Source organism: Musca domestica, unplaced genomic scaffold (genome assembly GCF_030504385.1).
Source record: "Musca domestica strain aabys unplaced genomic scaffold, Musca_domestica.polishedcontigs.V.1.1 5, whole genome shotgun sequence".
Classification (NCBI taxonomy): Eukaryota; Metazoa; Arthropoda; class Insecta; order Diptera; family Muscidae; genus Musca; species Musca domestica.
In genome coordinates, this window is record NW_026712346.1 from 27,133,445 (window position 1) to 27,155,691 (window position 22,247).

The 22,247-nt window shown below is 36.8% G+C and overlaps 4 protein-coding genes and 1 pseudogene across 4 annotated transcripts; 1 reads left to right on the top strand and 4 right to left on the bottom strand.

Annotated features, from left to right (window-relative positions):
• Positions 1-1,391: 1,391 nt before the first annotated feature.
• On the bottom strand, positions 1,392-1,824 carry LOC109612790 (histone H2A-like; annotated as a pseudogene).
• A 10,141-nt stretch (positions 1,825-11,965) lies between these two features.
• Positions 11,966-12,694, top strand: LOC131804967 (histone H2B-like). The gene has a single exon (XM_059128200.1). It carries the CDS (start codon positions 12,040-12,042, stop codon positions 12,412-12,414), a length of 375 nt encoding a protein of 124 aa, XP_058984183.1. The 5' UTR covers positions 11,966-12,039; the 3' UTR covers positions 12,415-12,694.
• A 576-nt stretch (positions 12,695-13,270) lies between these two features.
• Positions 13,271-17,863, bottom strand: LOC131805102 (uncharacterized). The gene is made up of 5 exons (XM_059128350.1): positions 17,512-17,863; positions 17,159-17,434; positions 16,842-16,948; positions 14,798-15,070; positions 13,271-13,648 (listed from the first exon to the last, which is right to left on the bottom strand). The coding sequence occupies exons 1-5, from the start codon at positions 17,861-17,863 to the stop codon at positions 13,271-13,273; spliced, it is 1,386 nt and encodes a 461-aa protein (XP_058984333.1).
• Positions 17,864-19,480: 1,617 nt separating this feature from the next.
• On the bottom strand, positions 19,481-19,961 carry LOC131805034 (histone H3-like). The gene has a single exon (XM_059128264.1). The coding sequence runs from the start codon at positions 19,947-19,949 to the stop codon at positions 19,539-19,541; it is 411 nt and encodes a 136-aa protein (XP_058984247.1). The 5' UTR covers positions 19,950-19,961; the 3' UTR covers positions 19,481-19,538.
• Positions 19,962-21,382: 1,421 nt separating this feature from the next.
• LOC131805039 (histone H3-like) lies at positions 21,383-21,851 on the bottom strand. Its single transcript, XM_059128268.1, has one exon. It carries the CDS (start codon positions 21,849-21,851, stop codon positions 21,441-21,443), a length of 411 nt encoding a protein of 136 aa, XP_058984251.1. The 3' UTR covers positions 21,383-21,440.
• Between the last annotated feature and the right edge of the window lie 396 nt (positions 21,852-22,247).

Below are 22,247 nucleotides of genomic sequence, written 5' to 3' on the forward strand. Positions count from 1 at the left end.
CTTTTTTCTCACAATTCGTGAAAAATGTCTAAAAATCAAATAAATAAAAAATATAAATACTTACTCGTTTCAATTTTCTCCAGAATATTTTCACCGAAAACCTTCTTTTACCGATGTCTCGTATTTGATTCCCGATCATAAACATGCCGTCGGCAACTCACATCGCTAAACACATTTAGCTGTTCTTCTTCTTCTTTTTCGTATAACATGAGTATAACATAGCTTCGCTTTATGTATGTATTGGTATTATTTAGTCGATATTAGTAAAGAACGACCATGCTGAAGTAGCAAAGGAATTTCATTTTCACTTTTTTAAATATTGTTGAATCTTTTCTCAAAATTTAATTTGAAATTGTTGAATATTTTTATTAAATAGATCGTTGATTCATATTACCTTCAAAAATTTCATTAAAAATTTGTAAATTATTCACTAATAATTTCTTTTAAAATTGTATCGAAAATTAAAATAATTGAATTTTATTTAAAAATTCTTCATTAAACGAATTTTATTTTATTTATTATAAATTTTCTTATTTAATTTTCAATTAATTTCTATTTAATTTTTCATTAGATTTTTTTTTTTTAAATCACATTTTCGTTTTATTTAAAATTATTTTGCTTATTTTCTTATTATTAATTTAATATTATTTTATATATTTCCTTACTATTAATTTAAAAATTTGTGATTTCATTTAAAGTATCTTTTATTTTCATAAAATCTATTTATTATTCGAAATTTCTTTAATTTTTTTTTCAAATATTTTCGTTAAAATTTGCTTAAATTTTCATTAATATTTGCCTTAATTTTTAAAAATTTTCTTATTTTATTTTAATTTAGTTGTTAATTTACGTTATTTTATTTTTCTTTGTAATTATTTTCGTTAATTTTCATTTCATTATGTTACTTTTATTCTATTTTTTTGGTTCCAAATTTTCGATGGCACCACAATGCGGTTTTATTTTATGTATGTGTCGATTTATTTCCACCACAACACTACTTTGCCGCCAAAATTCCCTTGTAAATCGTCTACTTTGTGCCTTCCCCAAGAATGCGCCGGGGTACGATTTTTTCACATAAAATTACTGCAACCCAGCCAGCCAGCCACCACCAACTGCCACATTGCTTCTTCTTCTTCATGGTATACATCATTTGGTGACGCCACGATCTCTCTCTCTCGTGCTCTATTCCTGAAATCATAAGAGACAACAACAACGCAACTGAGAATGAAAAACAGTTATTCTGCCAACGTCTCATAGAAAAATATTGAGAATTTTATTTTTTTTTTTTTTTAATATTAATGCAAATAATGTAGCTTGACGCAATTCTTTCTTTTTTCAAATATTTTTTGTCGTCCTGAAAAGGACGAATTGGTTGATTTTTCAATGGAATTATACGATGGTCTGTATTCTTCTTCTTCATTCCATAATACCTTCTTTCGAGATAATAATTTAGGCTTTCTTTTCTGTCTTCTTGGGCAAGCGAACAGCTTGGATGTTTGGCAATACACCACCTTGGGCAATGGTAACGCCAGACAGCAGTTTGTTCAATTCTTCGTCGTTACGGATGGCCAATAGCAAGTGACGGGGAATGATACGAGTCTACTTGTTGTCACGGGCGGCATTGCCAGCCAATTCCAAGACTTCAGCAGCCAAATATTCCATGACAGCGGCTAAATAGACGGGAGCACAGGCACCAACACGCTCAGCATAGTTGCCTTTGCGCAACAGACGATGGATACGACCGACGGGGAATTGAAGACCAGCACGATTGGAACGGGATTTTGCCTTTCCCTTAACTTTGCCACCTTAACCACGACCAGACATTTTCACTTTATTTTAGTTTTGAACACATCACTTAAGCACTGAAAAACACAAATGATAAAAAATTGAACCATTTTCCATTTCAAGATGCCATTTATTTATTTCATTCTTTTGACATGTTACAATGTTTTACTTAAAGGCTAAAGTATTATTTGTGAATATATAAAGGTATTCTTCTCTAGGTATTTACATACATGTAAGAGATTACAAAATTTTGTGTTCGTGTCATACATTTGTATTAACAATCAATTAGGTTTACAATGTTTTGTTAAAATTCATATTAAAGAAGGCCCAAAAAATTCAAAAAAGGCAATTATTAGAAAAAATATAAATTTAAAAATAACTTATATACTAGGCTTAAAATTTAACTTATAACTATGATTTATATAAGACTTAAGACTAAACTTAAAACTATGATTTATATAAGAATAATATTTACAGTATATACAAATTTTTAAAGCCTACTGGTCAGTATTATATACTGGGTCAGTGGCTGCATCATATCTACCGAACCTGCGGTGATAATAAATGAGAGAATCCTCATTATATAATAGGGCTTCTTCATTTAGCTTGAGAAGGGCAACTGGAGGAATGTGTTTTTGTCTGATAAGTGTGTTTAGATCAAAATTTATTTGTAGGAAATTATTTACCAAACTGTTTTCTAAATTTTCTATCAAAGAATAATAATGCGTTTCTCATCATAAATGAATCTATTCTGCATATTTCTGCAGCTCTATAAATACTTTTGTTTGAGGGCCTCCTAATTTCTCCATTTTCATTTATGTAAGGTCTAAGACCTACGGACCTCTCTCAAAAGTACGCAACCTTTCCGATGAGATATCAGCCCACGCTGGGAAAGAGTAAGTTAAAATTGGCCTAATTATTTGCTTATATATTAGCAGCTTAATTTGAGGAGTAAGCCCTCTTCTCATTTTAAAAAGTCCTTGGTATACGAAGAATAGTCTTTTCGCTTTTTCCATTACGAAATCAATATGTTTAATAAAATCAAACTTTCTGCTGAACATAATACCTAAATATTTCATTTCATTTGAGGCTTTTATTATTTCATTGCGCACTTTTATTGTAGGTGTATATCTCCCTAATGTTGGATATGTTGATCTAGGTCTACCACTTAGCACAATGGCTGAACATTTGCTGGCATTGAGATTGAGCTGCCATAGATCAAAATATTTGCTCAATTTTTCTATGTATAAATTGAGTCTCCTTTCGAGTGTATGCCCAAAACGTCCACGTAAGGCAATCAGAATTTCATCTGCGTAAGTTAAAAGTAGGCCATCATCAGGTGGACCAGGAATGTCGCTTATAAATATGTTATACAGGACCGGCCCAAAGAGTGAACCTTGTGGTACACCCGCTTGTACCAGTCGCTGTTCAGACATATTATCCCCGACTTTAACCCTAAATGTCCTGTTTTTAAGAAAACTGGCAATAAGCCTACATATATTTTGGCTGAAGCCAAAAGATTGCAGCTCATAAGTTATTCCATTTTGCCAAACGGTGTCGAATGCCTTTGCAAAATCAAGGCTAACAGCCATAGTGCCCATTTTCCTTTCATACCCTCTGCTGACATAATCCGTAAAAGTTACTAGAGCATGTGTCATTGAATATTTTGGTCTAAAGCCAAATTGACACTCTCTAAGATTATTACGATCTCCTATTGTTGTTTTTAGTTTTTCTAAAATAAAATGTTCTAGTATTTTTCCAAAGGGAGATAGGAGTGAAATGGGCCTATAATTGCCGCATTGCTTTCCATCAGTTTTTGGCTTTTCTGGATTCATAAATCCTCCTTCCCGCCAAACGGAATCATTATTTATTGCAGCGCCATCAGCTGTAAGGTCACCACAGAAGTTCACAAGAGGTATTCGGGAATCAATCCCATCCACAGCCTCATTTACAAGTCTGTGGATTGGACTGTTCCGCGAATCATCCCTGACATTATGAACTCTCTCTAAATGGTCTGCTAAAAGCTCAGCCTTATTGCTGTTATCAGTAACTTTTGATCCATTGGCATCAATTAATGTCCCTATTGGCTCTTTGTTGGATAGACCAACTGCTCTGTTGATTTTGCAATATGTTTGTGTGTTCATTTGTATGCCCTCTAAATAATTTTTATATCGGTCTTGTTAAAAATAAGTGACTACTTGTTTTATTATTGTGCCTAAATTTTTGATGTCAGCTCTAATTATACTGTGTCTGTCAGGATCGCCTGATCTTCTTATGATTTGCCTTAATCTTTTACGTTCTTTAATGAATCTTAGGATGTGAGGTGGTAATTCACCTAAGAAATGATCTCGACATTTTTGCTTAGGGACCGAATGTTCAATAGCATTTTTAAATACCGTGTTTAATGTATCAACACAATGATCAATTTCGCTGGCTGATACATTTCTATCTATAGGAAGACAATGACCTGCCAATCCGTTTTCCAAAAATCTGTTGAATTTTCTGATTTTAATATTTTTGTAATTGTAATATGTTTTTCCAACACTCATTAGAATATTTTGCATGGAAATATTGATTTCAACAGCCCTATGGACTGATTCAAAATCGTGGGTTTTCAACAGGTCATGCTCCTCCACAACAACACTTGACGATATTATAAAATAACCAATAAAAGAGTCTTCCATAATATTGGGTCTTGTGGCGTTTGCTGTTGGGCATATCTCCAAATTTGGACAATTTAGTATGTATGTGTGGAGCTCTCGAACCCTTCTATCAACAATATTCCCTCCCCAGTCACGATGTTTTGCATTCAGGTCACAGCCAACTATGAGATCATTGGCTGCGCCCAAACTAGCAATTTCATCTAGACTAGAGGGGGAAAATCATCTTTAGGGGGCAAATACATTGATATTAATAAAATGAATGTCCCATCAGCTTTAAAAAGTTTTACACCACAAGACTCAATATTACCTGTGTCTATTTCCAAAAATTATGTTTTATACTCCTCTTTGACTAGTATTGCCGTGCCTCCACCTGATCTGCCTACTCTGCACTGTTTATAAAGTGCATATCCCTCAATACCAAATTTGTGCCTGTTTGTCAGTTTATGTTCTGCTAAAAGCAGAACATAAGGCTTATGAGTTTGAATAAATAAATTAATGTAATGTCTTTTAATTAAAGACACCATAGAGTTGATATTGAGGAATATGCACTTCAACATTTGTAGCATTGCAAATGCATCAGGAGTTTTAGAAAGGCAGTGGAATCACCTTCTGCCTTTTGTATTCCCTGATACCTATCTTTGAATTGTTCAAGATCTTTCATAAGATCTGTGAGATTTCTACCAAACGTTGTTCTACATTGAAACGGATAATGATGCAGGAACCCTAGTGGTAAAATTATTATTTATAACTTTATTTGAGTTATTTGTAGGTATATTTGGGGTACCTACAATACTAGCATATGTTAAAATATTTTTGGTAGTAGAAATTCTATTTGATCTTGCAGAATTTATTGCAATTTTTTCCTCTCTCCTTTCTTTCTTTTTTAAAAGAATACCATTCTTTGTCGGGCAATCACGGGAATTAGCTCCGTGTCCTACTTGATTGCAAATAACGCACTTTAAAGGAGTTCTTGGTACATCAGTTTCTGATATTAACTCATTTGGCAAATTTCTAACTAAACATTTACCACGTTCATGGTTTTCACAACACTTGTCACATCGATATGGCATGCCACAGTTGGCTTTTATATGCCCGATTCGTTGACAATTAAAACATCTAACAACATCCCTACCAGTGGCCCTACTAAAAGAGATATTACATCTTAAATTTTTTTTTGATTTTATAAAGCCTATTTATTTCAGTTGATCTATCTAATTTAAGGATCCATTTAGTTTCAGTAATATTAAACAAATCTATTGCATTTACATAGAAATTTAAATTTTCCAAAAATTCTTTGATTTCTTTTTTACAACATTCCTTAGGTAACCTATCAATAATTACTGAATAGGGCAATAATTGTTTTGGTGTGTGAGTGTGATGTTTATATCCTCTTTCTTTAAATAAGGATGTAATTTTTTGAAAATTTTCTAAGCCAATAATCCTAACGGACATAATTGTACTTCGAATAACCTTAATGCTATAGTTTTCTTTTCCTATAATTCTATCTATTATTCCTGTCAGCTCTTTGTACCCAACTTCATACACTGTTATGGCTGGTAGGTTCTTACCCTTACCTTTGGTGGTGGTTGCTGTGGCATTGGGGGTTGATGTTACTGCTGCTGCTGCCACTGATGACTGATTATTGCTGCCATTTGTTGTTATTGCAGGATTTGTTGTTGTTGGTTCTTCTTTTCTGTTGCTTGCAGTTGAAGAATATTTTCTTGTTTCTGTTGTCGGCAGCTGTGGCTTCTTGCCTGCCTGTTTTGTCCTGGGCAGCTGTGGATTCTTGCCTGCCAGTTGTTTCTGCGGTTTTGGCGTGTTGTCCGCAGTATCTATTTCCATGTTGTCTTCATCCATGACAATCGATAGTGTATTTTGCTGTTTTTGCAAGTCAATTATGACTTTTTTGTAGCTGACTTAGCTGACGGGCTGATTCGTCTTGGAGATTTTTGAGACGAGTGATTTTTTCCATTAGAAGAATGTTGTGTTGTTCGCTTTGTTCCAATTTTTTTTGGATTTCACTTAAACGGGCGTCAAGCTTCATTATTTCATATGATGACTCATCATCATACTTCTGCTTCCTCTTCTTACGCTTTTCAGTTGCTGCCTCCTTTTTAGCATCTTTGCTACGTGCCAATATAATTTGATCGACACGTAGCACTTCATTTCCATCGTCGTCTTCTTCCATCTTCTATATGCCGACGGTAAATAACTTAACCGCCGACACAGCCAAAAATAAGGGTGTAACCACAATAGCAACAACGATGTTTGTATTTCGTTGTGAAACAATATTCAATTTTATCTCTTTTGCTATTTTTGTGTTTTTGCCAGGTTTCACTTTTTCACTTTATTTTAGTTTTGAACACTTCACTTAAGCACTGAAAAACACAAATGATAAAAATTTTCGCTTTACTTTTACTTTTAATTTTGCCATTTATTTGTTTTAAATTGTCAGATTATACATTATATACTTAATGGCTACAGTATAAAATAGCTTAGTAAATAAACATTCTCCTTTGCCCTAGGGCTTACAATGTAGGAGACTACGATATTAAGATTATGTTAGTGCCGCATTTTTATGCTAAGCAATCATTAAATTATTTTAGTGTTTTAACAACATTCGTTGGTATAGATATGCCTTAAAAATTTAAAAAAAGGCTATACCTACGATGGTAGTACATTAGGCGTTCATCATCGTAGAGCAATCCTTCGTCGCGTAATTTTAGTAGAGCTGCGGGTGGCAGATGCTTCCTTCTTTGAATATTGGGGATTTCCTCTTGGTAGTCCAGGAATTGTTCCACTATCCCATTTTCCACGTTTTGGCTTCTCTCCAGAAAGTTTAGTGCATTCTTCATCATGAAGACGTCTATCCGGCTAAATTCGATGGCGTTATAGATATTCCTGTTGAGTGGTCGTCTGAATATTCCATTCTCGTCAATTGTTGGCCTCATTCCTAAGCACGATGCCAAGATCCTCCTTTCCCATTTCCTTAATCTTTCCATTTGGGCCGAAGATATGTCAGCCCAAGCGGCAAAGGAATAGGTTATTATGGGCCGGATAACTTGCTTGTAGATAAGCAGTTTTACGTCCGGCGACAGTCCTCCTCGCATCCTGAATAGCCTCTGGTAGGCGAAATTCATCTTTTTGGCCTTTGACAGCACATAGTCCACGTGGCGGCAGAAGTCAAATCTGTCGTGTAGGATGATTCCCAGGTATTTCATCCTATCGGAAGTTTCAATTAGTTGGTCACCAACCTTGATCGTAGGGATGTATCTTCGGAAGCTCTTTGCCGTAGACTGTGGTTTCCCTTTGTAAACCACAGATACGCATTTTCCAACGTTGAGGTTGAGTCCCCATTTGTGGAAGTAGTTGTGGAGCGTATTCATGTACGCATTCAATCTTCTTTCCACAGTGCTTCCGAAGCGACCTCGTAGCGCCAATAAAATGTCATCGGCGTACATGAGCAGTAATCCTCCTTCAGGTGGTCCAGGGATGTCGCTGACAAACAAGTTGTACAATACTGGTCCCAGCAGTGATCCTTGTGGAACCCCTGCTTTTACCAGTCGTTGTTCAGACAGTTTGTCATCAACTCTGACCCGAAAGACTCGATCCTGGAGAAAGCTTGCTACCATGCGACAGGTTTGTCCATCGAATCCAAACGATTGCATTTTGTATAAAATGCCATGTTGCCATACCGTATCAAAGGCTTTGGTGAAGTCCAGACCAATTGCAATTGTTCCCATTTTGGTCCTGAAACCGTCCGTGACGTATGTTGTAAAGGCTGCTAGGGCATGGGTTGTGGAGTGCTTTGCTCTATATCCGAATTGGCAGTCCTTTAGTATCCTCTTCTCCTCGATGATCCTGGTGATTCGGCGCAGAAGGAAGTATTCAAGAAGCTTCCCAAAGGGCGATAGCAGGGATATCGGTCTATAGCTCCCCCTTAGGGTTGCATCTGTTCCGGGCTTAGGAATTGGTACCACTAAAGCCTCTTTCCAGGCTATTGGGAAATAGCCAATGTTGAGGCAGTGGTTAAACAATATGGTGAGAAAAAGAATGATGGCTTCACCAGCCTTTTTTACAGCAATATCAGGGACCTTATCGATGCCACAAGACTTCTTCGGTGCCCTTCTTGCTATAGTTGATCCGACCATGTCTGGATCAACAAATGCATTTTCTACCCATCGGTGTGTGTTATAGATGGACCCATCTGCTTTGAATTCATTGCTGAATTCAGCAGAGGGCGAGTGGTTTCTAATTCCTTCCGCTGCTGTGTTGACCATGTTGCGGAAGGAATAGTCTATTGTTCCCTCGGATTGATGGTTATCCTGTATGTAGTCTGCCAGGATCTCAGCTTTTTGTGTATTATCCGAGGTAATTACACCGTTATTGTCTATAATTCCCTTTATTGGTTGCCGGAATGCCAGGCCAGCGGCTCTTTTGACCTTCCCGAATGTCTTCGAGTTCACCTCGATGGTTTCCAAGTAGCCCTCGAAGCGTTCTTTCTCGTGGATAATAATCAGTTGCTTGATTATTATGCTTAGGTTCCTTATGTCGGCCTTGAGGATTGGGTGGCGATCAGGATCTGCAGTGCGTCTTAATATTCCCCGTAACCTTTTTCGCTCGGTGATGAGTCTTCGGATGTTGGGAGGGAGTTCTCCAAGGAAGGAATTTCTGACTTCCTGGGTTGGCACGTTGCTCTCTATGGCCGATCTGAAAACGGAGCTTAGGCCATCTACACATGCATCTACCTCGGCTATGCTGACATTTCTATCCACAGGAAGGATGTGCTCCTGCAATCCATCCTCTAAATGTCGTCTGTAGCGGCGAATCCTTGTTCTTTTGAAGTTATAGAACACTGCTTTCTCGGCTCTTTCGATGTCCTCTATGAGCAGGCACATTTCTACTGCTCGATGATCGGACTCGAAGTCGTGTGTTGATAGTGGTCCATTGAAGTCCTGAACAAGCCCGGGCGTCCTCAGGAAATAGTCGATGTGTGATCCTCCTTGTTCGTTAGGTCTGGTCGGCTCTAGTGTTGGACACAGATCTAGGTTAGGACAGCTGTTGAGGAAGGAGTGTAAAGCACGTCCTCTCGTGTTGGTTACATCTCCTCCCCAGTCGTGGTGTTTGGCGTTTAGGTCACACCCAATAATCACTTCAGCTGTTGCACACAGTTTGACTATCTCATTGAGGTCTGCCGTGTTGAAGTTTGCATGCGGTCTTTGGTACATCGCAATAAAGATTATATTTGTACCGCTCCTTGTCCAAATCCTTGCTCCACAGGATTCTATTTGTCCAGTGTTGACGAAAATTTGCTCCGATTTTAGCGAATTTCTGATGAGAATTCCGGTTCCTCCACCAGTGCGACCTTGTCTGCACTGTTTGAAAAATTTGTAGTCTTTGAAGGTGATCCGATGCCTTTCGTTTAGTTTGTGTTCAGCTATTAATAGAACATCTGGTTGATGTTCATTGAGAAATAGCTGAAGGTAGTGTCGCTTTTCCCTTGAAACGCAGAATTGATATTAAGGAACATGCATTTTAACATGAATATCCCTTAATATGCATAAGAAGGGACAACAATGCAGTTGACCCTCCTTCTGCCGTTTTGATCCTTTGGAATTCGCCCTTGAATGAATCCAAATCTTTCAGAAGGTCTCCTATGCCTTTGCCAAATGATGTTTTGCACTCCTGTGCTATTTTCTTGGCTATGTCTGCGGTTCCGTTTATTTCCTTTGTCTTCATTGCCGGGATAGGTCTCACGTTGACCTTTGCTTGCGATCCTGCTGCTGCTGCATAGGTTAATATGTTTTTTGTTGTGGTTAGCTGTTGCGACCTTGCTTTTGTTTGGCCCAATTTTTCCTCTCTGCGTTCTCGTAATTTTTGCAGAATTGCTTTCTTTTTAGGGCAATCCGGCGAGCTGGCTGTGTGCCCCTCCTTGTTGCAGTTGGCACATTTTAGCGGTGGTTTAGCGGCTCCTATGACGAAGTTATCCTCCTCCGCTTTGTCATTTTTCCCAGGTATCAGGCATTGTCCATGCTCGTGGTCCTGAGCGCATTTAACACATTTTTTAATCATGTTGCAGTTTGCTGAAACATGTCCAGGTTTTTGGCAGTTGAAGCACTGCACGAACTCTCTTCCTTTAGCTTTTCGGAAAGTGACATCACAAGCTATCACTTTCCTAATTTTATACAGCTTATTGACCTCCGTGGTCCGAGTAAGCCGAATAATCCACTTTTTAGCTCCTATGTTAATGACGCTTATTACTTCTATTTGGAAGTCTAGTCCTTCCAAATACCTTTTTACATCCTCCGGGGTGTACTCTGCGCAGAGTCCGTGCGCGAGTACGGAGTACGGCAGATGTTGCTTTGGTGTGTGGGTGTGGAATCTATAATTCCTCTCCTTGAGTAGACTCCTGGCCTTAAGGAAATTTTCCAGTCCTTGTATTCGGATTGAGAGGACTCCTTTTCTCACCACTTTAATTACAAAGTGGTTTCTTCCCACGTGGATGTCGAGAATGTTGGTCATCTCGACAACTGTGACGTCGTACACCGTGATTGCAGGTTGGTTTTTCCCTGCCTGCTTGGCTGATTGTTGTGCACGTGCGGTGTTTGCTTCTGCACGTGCGTTGTTTTCCGAGAACATCCTTTTTCTCGGATTTATGACGTTGTTTACACGGTCATTGTTTATGGCATTGTTTGTCATAGGATTTATGACCTTGTTTGTCACATCTTTTATGACCTTGTTTGTTTCATCATTTATGACCTTGTTTGTCACTTCATTTATGACCTTGTTTGTCTCACGTAGGTTTAGTGCAGGTAAGTTTTTACCTGCCGATGTTTTGCTCATCCCTTTGTTGTTGGTCAAAGGGGGAAATCGATGTTATGTGCCGCTGGTGTTACAGCCGTTGTCTCTGTTTCCATCTTGTATGCGAAATCTTTAAATTTCTCCTCCAGTTCAGCCTTTTCTTTTAGGGCCTTGTCCAGCTGGGCCTGCATTTTATCTATTTGCGCTTTCATCTCCGAAAGCGTGGCGTTGAATCTCAGCTTAAGGTAGCTGACGTCCTCGCAGTCACAGTAGCTGCGCTTCTTCCTCTTCTTTTGTTTACGGCTATCTACCGTTTGATAGCCATCCGTGGTCGCTCCATCATCCGTTAAAAATGTGCTGCTGTTGAGACTCCTCTCCTGATCGCACATTCTTCTTATATATATTTTTTCTTTTTCCTCTCTCCGCTTGATTTTTACCTGCTGCGGGGTTTCCGAGCAATTATTTGTTTTTTTTTTTTGCACTTTTGTTTTTTTTTTTTTTTTCAATGTTTTGTCCGCTCGCTTAAAAATACGTGTTGTCGCTACGAAGGTCAAACACACTCTGATAAAAAAATTTTCGCCTCGAAACGTGCTATTTATACTTTTCTCACACACACATTTCTTCAATAATGGGGTGGTTTGCATTGTGTGTGCCTGCTAGCTGTGACTACCTGAAAATCTTGTCGACTACAATCTACAAATTCTGTATAGCTGGCCGTTTTGGTTCATCATTTGTGAACAGTGTTAAAAGTGTTTGTGTGATTCAAAAAAAAAAATAATAATAAGTGAAAATGCCTCCTAAAACCAGTGGTAAAGCAGCAAAGAAGGACGGCAAAGCCCAAAAGATCATTACCAAGGGCGATAAGTCGAAGAGACGTACCAAGCGTAAGGAGAGTTACGCTATCTACATTTACAAAGTGTTGAAGCAAGTCCATCCCGACACCGGTATCTCCTCCAAGGCCATGAGCATCATGAACAGATTCGTCAACGATATCTTCGAACGTATTACCACCGAAGCCTCTCGTTTGGCCCACTACAACAAGCGCTCGACCATCACCAGTCGGGAAATCCAGACCGCCGTCCGTCTATTGTTGCCCGGTGAATTGGCTAAGCACGCCATCAGTGAAGGTACCAAGGCTGTTACTAAATACACCAGCTCCAAGTAAATGTCTTGATATTTTTCATTTTGCGTCGAAATACTACCTTAAAAGACCCTTTTCAGGGCCACAAAAAACATTTCAAAAGAGGTCATATTTTTGTTGAAACTACAATTTATCATTATTTAGTAATAAACGAATAAAATTCCATAAGAAATATATTTTTCTCTATACAATGATTTTTCCATGCATTTAGCTAACTCGCATATGTACCTATGTTTAGCCTTTGCTTGTGCGATATGCTATAACAGCCATCGTCGTCGTATATGTGTGCGTGTGTTAGTGGTGATTTGCCTTGTCGTCGTTGATCAACATCGAATGGGCATCATGTATGTGTGAGCATTTTGATACAGCACAACGGCAAAGCAACGAAATATAAGGCTGAGGCAGAAATTTTCAAAGGAAAAAATGTATTGATGGAAAATGTAAATATTTTGCCAAAATGTCATTTTTAGATGAATTTTGTGAAATTTAACAGAGAATACGAAAATATCAAAATTTTTAAAATTAAGTAGAAATTAAAAAAATTACCAAATTATGGGGATTTTAGAGAATTATGACCTGTGGGTAATTAGGAATAATTTTAAATATTTTATTATCTTTTATGACCTGAGTTAAAAAATAATCCAGTGGCGTCCAAGATTATATTGGTTCAATAAAATTACCTAATAAGAACAGTAATTAGCCAAAGTAATTTTTTCGAACACGTGTACAATTTTTTTTAGGTAACAAAAATATACGATAGCTGTTGAAAATAAATATTTTTCTCTTTTTTAATTTAATTTGTAGCCCTGAAAAGGGCTGTTAGATAGTATGTTTTCGAATATCGAAAATATTGTGGAAAAAGTAATCTTTCTGGGAAAAATTACTTGTTGGCGGCGGCTTTCCTAGCAGCTGGCTTCTTTGCTGCTGCGGCATTTTTGGGCTTAGCAGCTGCAGTTTTTGCCTTGGGTGCCTTTGGTTTAGTGGCAGATGCTTTGGCGGCGGTCTTTGCTGGTTTAGCTTTAACTGTACCGGTTTTCTTGGCAGCCTTTGCCTTTGTTTTGTCGGCCTTCTTCTTTTCAGCGGTCTTCTTGTCAGAGGGTTTTTTGGCAGCTGCCTTCTTCTCACCAGCGGCCTTTTTAGGGGCGGCAGCCTTCTTCTTTTTGTCACCAGCGGCTGGGGCCTTCTTCTTCTTTTCAGCAGTCTTGGCTTTGAGTTCCTTGGAGGCCGAAGCAGACAATTTGAATGAACCAGAAGCACCCTAACATTAGTTTGGATCAATTTTCCACTGGCAACGGCACCTTTCAAGTACTTCTTGATGAAGGGGGCCAATTTTTGGCCCAGCGGCAACTGGGGAGGCGGTGGCTTCAACAACGGCGGCGTCAGACATGGTTATTCACTGTTTGGTTTATATTTCACTGTTAACAGAAATACACTCACAAATTTATGTGTACTATTATTTTTGTTAGCGGCGTTCAATTTAGAATTTTAGAGCACCCTTGATCAGGAACATATCGATTCTGTCGAAAGGTGTGTTCTCGTATACAGCGGAATTGTGCGGGAGTCGCCATATTCCATTGTCGTCTAGTATGGGTTTTATTTCAAGACACGATCTTAGCACCCTCCTCTCCCAGATACGAATTCTCTCCATTTGATGGGAGGAGATTCCGTACCAGACGGGGAAGGCGTATGCCAAGATTTGTCGAATTATTTGTTTATAAATTAACAGTTTGACAGGCAGTGTTAGTCCACCTGATCTGCAAATAGCCCGCTGGTAAGCCCAGAATAATTTTTTGGCCTTGCCGAGAGTGTAGTCCACATGTCTGACAAACTCAAAATTGGAGTGGAAAACCACGCCCAGATATTTGAGCTGGTCAGACACGCGGATCAATTGTCCCCCGATATATGGCGTAGCTTCAAAGCCTCTGGAGCTGGGGAAGAGGTATTTTTTTATACCTTTAAAAACGATGCCTTCACATTTGTTGATGTTAAGGCTCATTTTCCATTTCTCAAATTATATGGAAAGGGTGGTCAGATATTGGTTTAGGCGTCTATTTGTGTTATGAGCATGGGCTCCAGATGCAGCGATAAATATATCGTCTGCATATATTAATAGCAGATCCCAATCGGGTGGTTGAGGAATATCTGCTAGGAATATATTAAACAATATAGGTCCAAGTAAGGACCCTTGTGGGACGCCTGCGTATATATTCCTGTCCGTGGAGAAGGACCATGTGGACCATGTTGACTTATCAGTCTTTCTAAGTACAAACTCAGGAATTCCATCGGGTCCACTGGATTTACTGTTGGGTCTCCTCTTGACTGCAGCACCTATATTCTCAGGGGATACAAGACTGAGTTCTGGGATATGTTCAAAGCCATCCGCTAGTAAATTTTCAGAAAAAATTACCAGGGGAGACCTAATATTGAATTCTTGTTCTATAATATTAATACTACCATCTTGGGGACGTGGTGCAGTAATCATGCCTTGAATAGAATCAGCGATGATATTGGCTTTATCCTCGTCAATATATATAGCAGTTCCATTATCATCAGAAAGAGCAGGTATGGTACTGCGCCTAATGCCAGCGGCAGCCTTGTCTTTGCCGTACGCTCTTTCGTTCATAGTGATACCTTTCAGGAAGCTTATCCAGTGTTCACTATCGTGTTGTGGAATAGCCCCCTGAATAGTTCTGTCAAGGTTATTAATATTATTCTTGATATCGTCATACCTAAATGGGTCTCTACAGCGGTAGAGTGTACAGCGTAGTCGTTTCTTTTCCCGGATGAGGTCCAGAATATTAGAGGGAAGAGGGCGTAATCCTCTATTGCCTTTTTGAACTTTTGGGATAGATTCATCCATAGCCCTTTGGAAAATATCCACCATTTTCTCAATACCTATATCTATTTCCGAAACCGTGACATTTCGGTTAATAGGGAGTTGGCAGCTGGGCAAATCTTCCCCTAGTATCCTATTAAACCTCCGTATATCAATTTTTTTGTAATCAAAAAATTTTGCATTTCTGGTGATTACCACGCACATTGATAGTAATTGCCAAGTTATCGGAATTACAATCAGTGGTGCTGATACCTCTACCTCCATTATCGTCGATATCTATGCCAGGGGAGGCTAAGCATATGTCGATGTATGTTTCAGAACTTCTACTTATTCGGGTGGGGCCGTCAGTAGGAATTACTGTAAGGTCCGGACACCCTAAAATGAAATCGGCTATGGATCTGCCTCTAGAGCAGGAGGTGGTACCGCCCCAGCTGATATGTCGGGCGTTGAGATCGGCTCCAATGATGATGTGTCCGGCTCTCGCCAAAGGTCTGAGGCATTCAAGATCAGAGGAGTTAAACCTTTCGCCAGGTCTACAGTACATGCTCACTACATGTAGCGTCGACCCATCTACCCTAAATAATTTAATACAACAATTTTCTATGCCACCTGAATCTAGGACTACTTGTTCGCATTTTATGTTTTGCTTATCTAGGATAGCAGTACCGCGGCCAGTTCTATCTATTCTTCTTTGCAAAAAGGTTTTATAGCCCTCCATGACCAGATTCGCATAGGTAGGCACCATATGCTCCGCCAACATCATCACATCAGGCCGATGGTCTTTAAGAAACAGATTTAAAAAGTGTTTCTTGTGCCTCGATACTAATGAGTTGACGTTGGCGAACATGCACTTGATAGATCTAGTCATCAGAGCAGAGTGATGTTAAGATGCCAATCATAGCCTTAGCTTGGCAATCTTGATTTACACTATTTAAGTCCTTGGAGTATTTGCGGACTTTCGCAAGGCATGAGAAGAAATCGTTGCCGAAATTCTTCTTGCAAATTTGATCAAAGTTTTCGAATGAGGTCATTATGTCAGTCATAGGCCTATCCCCTGTATTGGCCACTGAATTGTGTGTAGGTGTGTTTTGTGACAGATCGTTCTGTTTCGTATTTTCAGCAAAAGAGACACCCAATTTAACTTTGCCACTATTGGCCGAAAATCTATTTTGACGTGTTGCTTTTTTATTATTTTTTGGAACCGCATCGGATTTAATTTTTGCAAGTCGCGATTGTCGAATTGGACATTCGCGTGAGTTGGCAGCGTGTCCCTCCTTGTTGCAGTTTACGCATTTAAAAATGTAATCCGGTTTTTTGGAGATTTGGCCCGTTATGGGATCTTTAACCTCAATCATGGTGGGTTTATGGACACCAGGAGGGATATGACACTTCTTAGGGCCATGTGCTCCCCCACACTTACAACACCTGTATGGCATACCACAGCCCCCTGAGGAGTGAGTTGGCCGTTGGCAATTGTGGCATTGGGTTAGACCCTTTTTTGTATCTCTACTGAGTAAAATGCCGCAGTAAGGAACTTGTGGACTTTGAACAGGCGATCTATATCTGATCCTTTACTGAAGTGGATGAGCCACTTCTCAAAATCTAAATAAATTACTCTTAGAACTTCTAGGTTAATGTCTAGGTTTAAGAGGCCATCCTTAATATCCTCGGCATCATATGTCGAGGATAATCTTTCCATAATGATGGAGTGAGGAGTCTGATCTTTAGAGGAGTACGTAAAAAAATGTATGCCCCTGCTAATAAAAAGTGCTCTAATCTTCGAATGGTCATCGATGGATGCCATTTGAAAGTTTGCCTTATTTTTATTGACAACCTTAATTGAAAAGTCTTCGTGTCCGTTTTCGGTCGTAATTAAACTTCTAAACTCTTTTATATTGACATTATAGGCCGTTATAAGAGGTATCGACTTACGTTTGATGTTAGGTGACTCCGATGAAGCGCCCTTATCAGCTAATATTGAGCTAATATCTTCCCTGCTTTCGGTTGATATGGCTGGTATATCTGGTTGTGTAGTTGCCTTTGTCGCATTAGGCACGTCCTTCTTTTTTTCTGAGGCTCGGCATGCGCTCAGTATGTTTATTCGTGCCGGCGGTGTATCCACAGGCTGCACTGGCAGTGTGTCAGCATAGTCCGTCTCCATGGTAGCATCATTACTGCATTTATTTCTATTGCTCTTGTTTTCATTAGCTGGAGCAATTTGTTTTTCGAGGTTAGTGATAATTCGTTTGCAGCTCATTTCTTTGGAGTGAGCTGCAGTAAGTTGCCTAGCTGATTCAGCCTGCATATTTTTAGAAATGTCAGCTCGGCTGTCAGCACTTTATTTTGACTCTCCAGCGAGATAATCTTATCTTGCAGTTGTCTAATGACTGCGTTCATTTCAGAGTAGTTGGTTGGCGAGTCGCATTTCCGTTTTAGTTGCGGCCTGGCATATTTTACCTCTTGCCATTCACCAATCTCGTCTGTAGTTTGTCTCTGCAACGGTTTAGTTGTATCTGCGTTGCCAGCATTCATGTTGTCAACATTTATGAATGCTGTAGTCTCGGTGGCGGATGATTTATTTTCGCCCAGTAGCAGCTTATCGGCAGCAGACTTATCTGCCGCCTGTAAGACGTTCATATGTAATAACGTCCGCTTGTAGCACAGTTTGTTTGAAAACTAATTTTATCTCCCTGAAGGTAATATTTGCCTTCAGTAATTTGTTTTCACTTTCAGTTGTTTATACTCACTGTTTGGTTTATATTTCACTGTTAACACAAATACACTCACAAATTTATGTGTACTATTATTATACATCGAAAAGATGAGATGTGCATAGTAGTCAATTGGTAATTTTTTCGAAAGATTGTGTGGAAGCGTGTTTAATTTTTTACAAAATTTTCGGAGAAATTAAATTTTCCTGAAGAAGCTTTGATAATTTTCACTAAAAATGTTTTATAGATAGATAGAAGTATAGATTTCAGGCTATGTTTTAAAGAAAGTTTGGTGTAATTATCACTTGCCGTTTGTGAATTATAAAAGTTTAACTTGACAGATTATAAAAATGTTGAAACAAATTTCCAACTAAAATTTAAAAAAATCTAATTTTTTATGAAAAATTAATTGAAAATTCTTTTTGAAAATGTAGCCTGATATGTTTACTTTAGGATGAAAGGAAAATATCGATGAAATTTTATATTTTACTATTTAAAAAAATTGAAATTATTATGTGGTCTATGACAGCAGAAATCCTCTTGTTGGCATAATTTCAATGAAGAAAAGTTTTTCTTGAAATAAATTTGAAAGCTCAAATCTTAATAAGTTTTATAAAAATTTCTTAAAAAACATTTCAGAATTTGTATATTTACATCAAAATTTAACATTAATCACAAAAAGTCATAATTTACGTTGAAAAGTTACAAAATCCCCAGAATACTTCATACTGCCAATGTACAGGCATTCAGTGACAAACGTATTTTTATTTTGCAATATTTTTTATGAAATTTAACATAATTTGTTCGAAATTTTTTTAAAAGCAGTCTTAGAAGGCATTTTCTACGTTATTTTGTCTAATTTTATGAAAAAATATTCCCAAAAAGAAATTCCTCTTTACAGGCATATATCACCTAGAACACTTGGAAATGTCATGAAATTAATTGCGTTTTACAAAATTGTTTTTCGATGAACTTTAAGGGCAGATATTATTGGCATTTCTTTTTATAATACTTTAAATTATATTTTACATCAAAATTCTGAACAAATCAATTATTTTCTTCTTCGATTTTTGAAAATAATAAATTACTACCAGTTTTTCTAAATGCATCGGGCAAAAATAATTTTGTAATTCCATACGGAGAAAATTCATATTCAAATCTCTTAAAATGAGTTTAAAAAATTTAAAAATATTTTTTGGTGGTTATTTTTATGAGTCATAGCATTTTTTTTTTTTCGAAGAGGGAGTACAAAGATGATGCTACTTTTGCAAATTAAAATTAAATACCAATATGGATAATTGAAAATTTTTAAATTAAATTAAGAAAAAAATTAAAATCAATCAAAGAAATCAAAAAATTATAAAAAAAGTAAAGAGTGGAAAAATCATCATGAAAAAAAAACAAACATCAAAAAAATATCTTTATTTTAAAAATGTTAATAATTGTTTAAAAATTAATCAAAGCCCTAAATTATTTTTATTTATTTCAAAATAATACTAAAAATTGTAGATTGATTAAAAAAATATCTCTTTTTTGTAAAATATTTGTGAAAAGGACCGATTGTTTTGTTGTAAAATTGTTGCTTTTAAAACGTCAAGAATTTAAGCACGTTCTCCACGAATACGTCTGGCCAATTGGATATCCTTAGGCATGATGGTGACACGCTTAGCATGGATGGCGCACAAGTTAGTATCTTCGAAAAGACCAACCAAGTAGGCTTCACTGGCTTTTTGCAAGGCCATAACAGCAGAGCTCTGGAAACGCAAGTCAGTTTTGAAATCTTGAGCGATTTCACGAACCAAACGTTGGAAGGGCAATTTGCGGATCAACAATTCAGTACTCTTCTGATAACGACGGATTTCACGCAAAGCAACTGTACCAGGACGGAAACGATGAGGCTTCTTAACACCGCCGGTGGCTGGGGCACTCTTACGGGCAGCTTTGGTAGCTAGTTGTTTACGAGGAGCCTTTCCACCGGTCGATTTACGGGCAGTTTGCTTAGTACGAGCCATTTTTCACTTGAATTTTTTCACTTCACTATAGATATGCACACAAACACTGTAATAACGTTGCCATCGCATATTGCATATTTATTTTCCCAAATAATTTAGTTACAATATTGAACTTAAAATTCTAAGAATTATATAAATGGTTTTCCTAACAGCATTTAAACTTTTTCTAGGAATATTATATATAAGTATTAATTTGTGGTAGGTCAACCCATTTGTGTTTTAAGTATTGACTTTGTCATAGGATTATTTGCGATTAACAAGAAAGGGAAGAAAACTTGTTAATCATTTATAATGAGTACTTACAACTAAAAATAAAATAAAGCAAAACTTAAACATAAAAAGTAAAAATAAAAATAAAATAAATAAATAAACAAAACTTAAAAACTACTATTTACAATATATACAAAATTTTGATAATTTAATAATAATATTGTTCAGTTCTACATACAAGGTTTTCAATATTGTATGTTCCATATCTTCTGTTGTAAAAAATTATTTTTTCATTGTTATCAAATAATAAATTGTGTGTTTCTAAGTAGGTTAGACACATAGGTGACAAATAGCCATCATTTTGTAAATATCTTATGAACATTCTTCACTTATTACTCCATTTAGAATGATTGAGTTATTGCAATTATTGCAACTATTTATGAATTTAAGCCCAATTTTGGTCATGAATTTATCAATTCAATCTAGCTTGCTGGTGTTATTTATTAATTATTATTAATTATATTTATTATTTAATGATGGTGATCGGAATCTTCCATCATCAGTTCTTTCTGCCCTCATATTTAGGCAGTATGCTAACATTTTTCGTTCAAAAACCATAATCTTTTCCATCTGACTAGAAGATATGCTGAACCAAATTGGGAATGCATAAGTTATGATTGGTCTTAATAGCTGTTTATAGATACACATTTTTACACAAAATTCTGAACAAATCAATTATTTTCTTCTTCGATTTTTGAAAATAATAAATTACTACCAGTTTTTCTAAATGCATCGGGCAAAAATAATTTTGTAATTCCATACGGAGAAAATTCATATTCAAATCTCTTAAAATGAGTTTAAAACATTTAAAAATATTTTTTGGTGGTTATTTTTATGAGTCATAGCATTTTTTTTTTCGAAGAGGGAGTACAAAGATGATGCTACTTTTGCAAATTAAAATTAAATACCAATATGGATAATTGAAAATTTTTAAATTAAATTAAGAAAAAAATTAAAATCAATCAAAGAAATCAAAAAATTATAAAAAAGTAAAAAGTGGAAAAATCATCATGAAAAAAAAACAAACATCAAAAAAATATCTTTATTTTAAAAATGTTAATAATTGTTTAAAAATTAATCAAAGCCCTAAATTATTTTTATTTATTTCAAAATAATACTAAAAATTGTAGATTGATTAAAAAAATATCTCTTTTTGTAAAATATTTGTGAAAAGGACCGATTGTTTTGTTGTAAAATTGTTGCTTTTAAAACGTCAAGAATTTAAGCACGTTCTCCACGAATACGTCTGGCCAATTGGATATCCTTAGGCATGATGGTGACACGCTTAGCATGGATGGCGCACAAGTTAGTATCTTCGAAAAGACCAACCAAGTAGGCTTCACTGGCTTTTTGCAAGGCCATAACAGCAGAGCTCTGGAAACGCAAGTCAGTTTTGAAATCTTGAGCGATTTCACGAACCAAACGTTGGAAGGGCAATTTGCGGATCAACAATTCAGTACTCTTCTGATAACGACGGATTTCACGCAAAGCAACTGTACCAGGACGGAAACGATGAGGCTTCTTAACACCGCCGGTGGCTGGGGCACTCTTACGGGCAAATTTGGTAGCTAGTTGTTTACGAGGAGCCTTTCCACCGGTCGATTTACGGGCAGTTTGCTTAGTACGAGCCATTTTTCACTTGAATTTTTTCACTTCACTATAGATATGCACACAAACACTGTAATAACGTTGCCATCGCATATTGCATATTTATTTTCCCAAATAATTTAGTTACAATATTGAACTTAAAATTCTAAGAATTATATAAATGGTTTTCCTAACAGCATTTAAACTTTTTCTAGGAATATTATATATAAGTATTAATTTGTGGTAGGTCAACCCATTTGTGTTTTAAGTATTGACTTTGTCATAGGATTATTTGCGATTAACAAGAAAGGGAAGAAAACTTGTTAATCATTTATAATGAGTACTTACAACTAAAAATAAAATAAAGCAAAACTTAAACATAAAAAGTAAAAATAAAAATAAAATAAATAAATAAACAAAACTTAAAAACTACTATTTACA

Excerpts from the sequence above, each read along its gene's own strand:
- LOC131805102 (XM_059128350.1), bottom strand. The coding sequence starts at position 17,863 with ATGAACGTCTTACAGGCGGCAGATAAGTCTGCTGCCGATAAGCTGCTA. Across the intron at positions 17,435-17,511 it reads ATGCAGGCTGAATCAGCTAG|CTAATGAAAACAAGAGCAAT; the intron begins GCAACTTACTGC and ends AAATTGCTCCAG. Across the intron at positions 15,071-16,841 it reads TTAACCTAGAAGTTCTAAGA|GGGGCTATTCCACAACACGA; the intron begins GTAATTTATTTA and ends AGAACTATTCAG.
- LOC131804967 (XM_059128200.1), top strand. The coding sequence starts at position 12,040 with ATGCCTCCTAAAACCAGTGGTAAAGCAGCAAAGAAGGACGGCAAAGCC.
- LOC131805039 (XM_059128268.1), bottom strand. The coding sequence starts at position 21,851 with ATGGCTCGTACTAAGCAAACTGCCCGTAAATCGACCGGTGGAAAGGCT.
- LOC131805034 (XM_059128264.1), bottom strand. The coding sequence starts at position 19,949 with ATGGCTCGTACTAAGCAAACTGCCCGTAAATCGACCGGTGGAAAGGCT.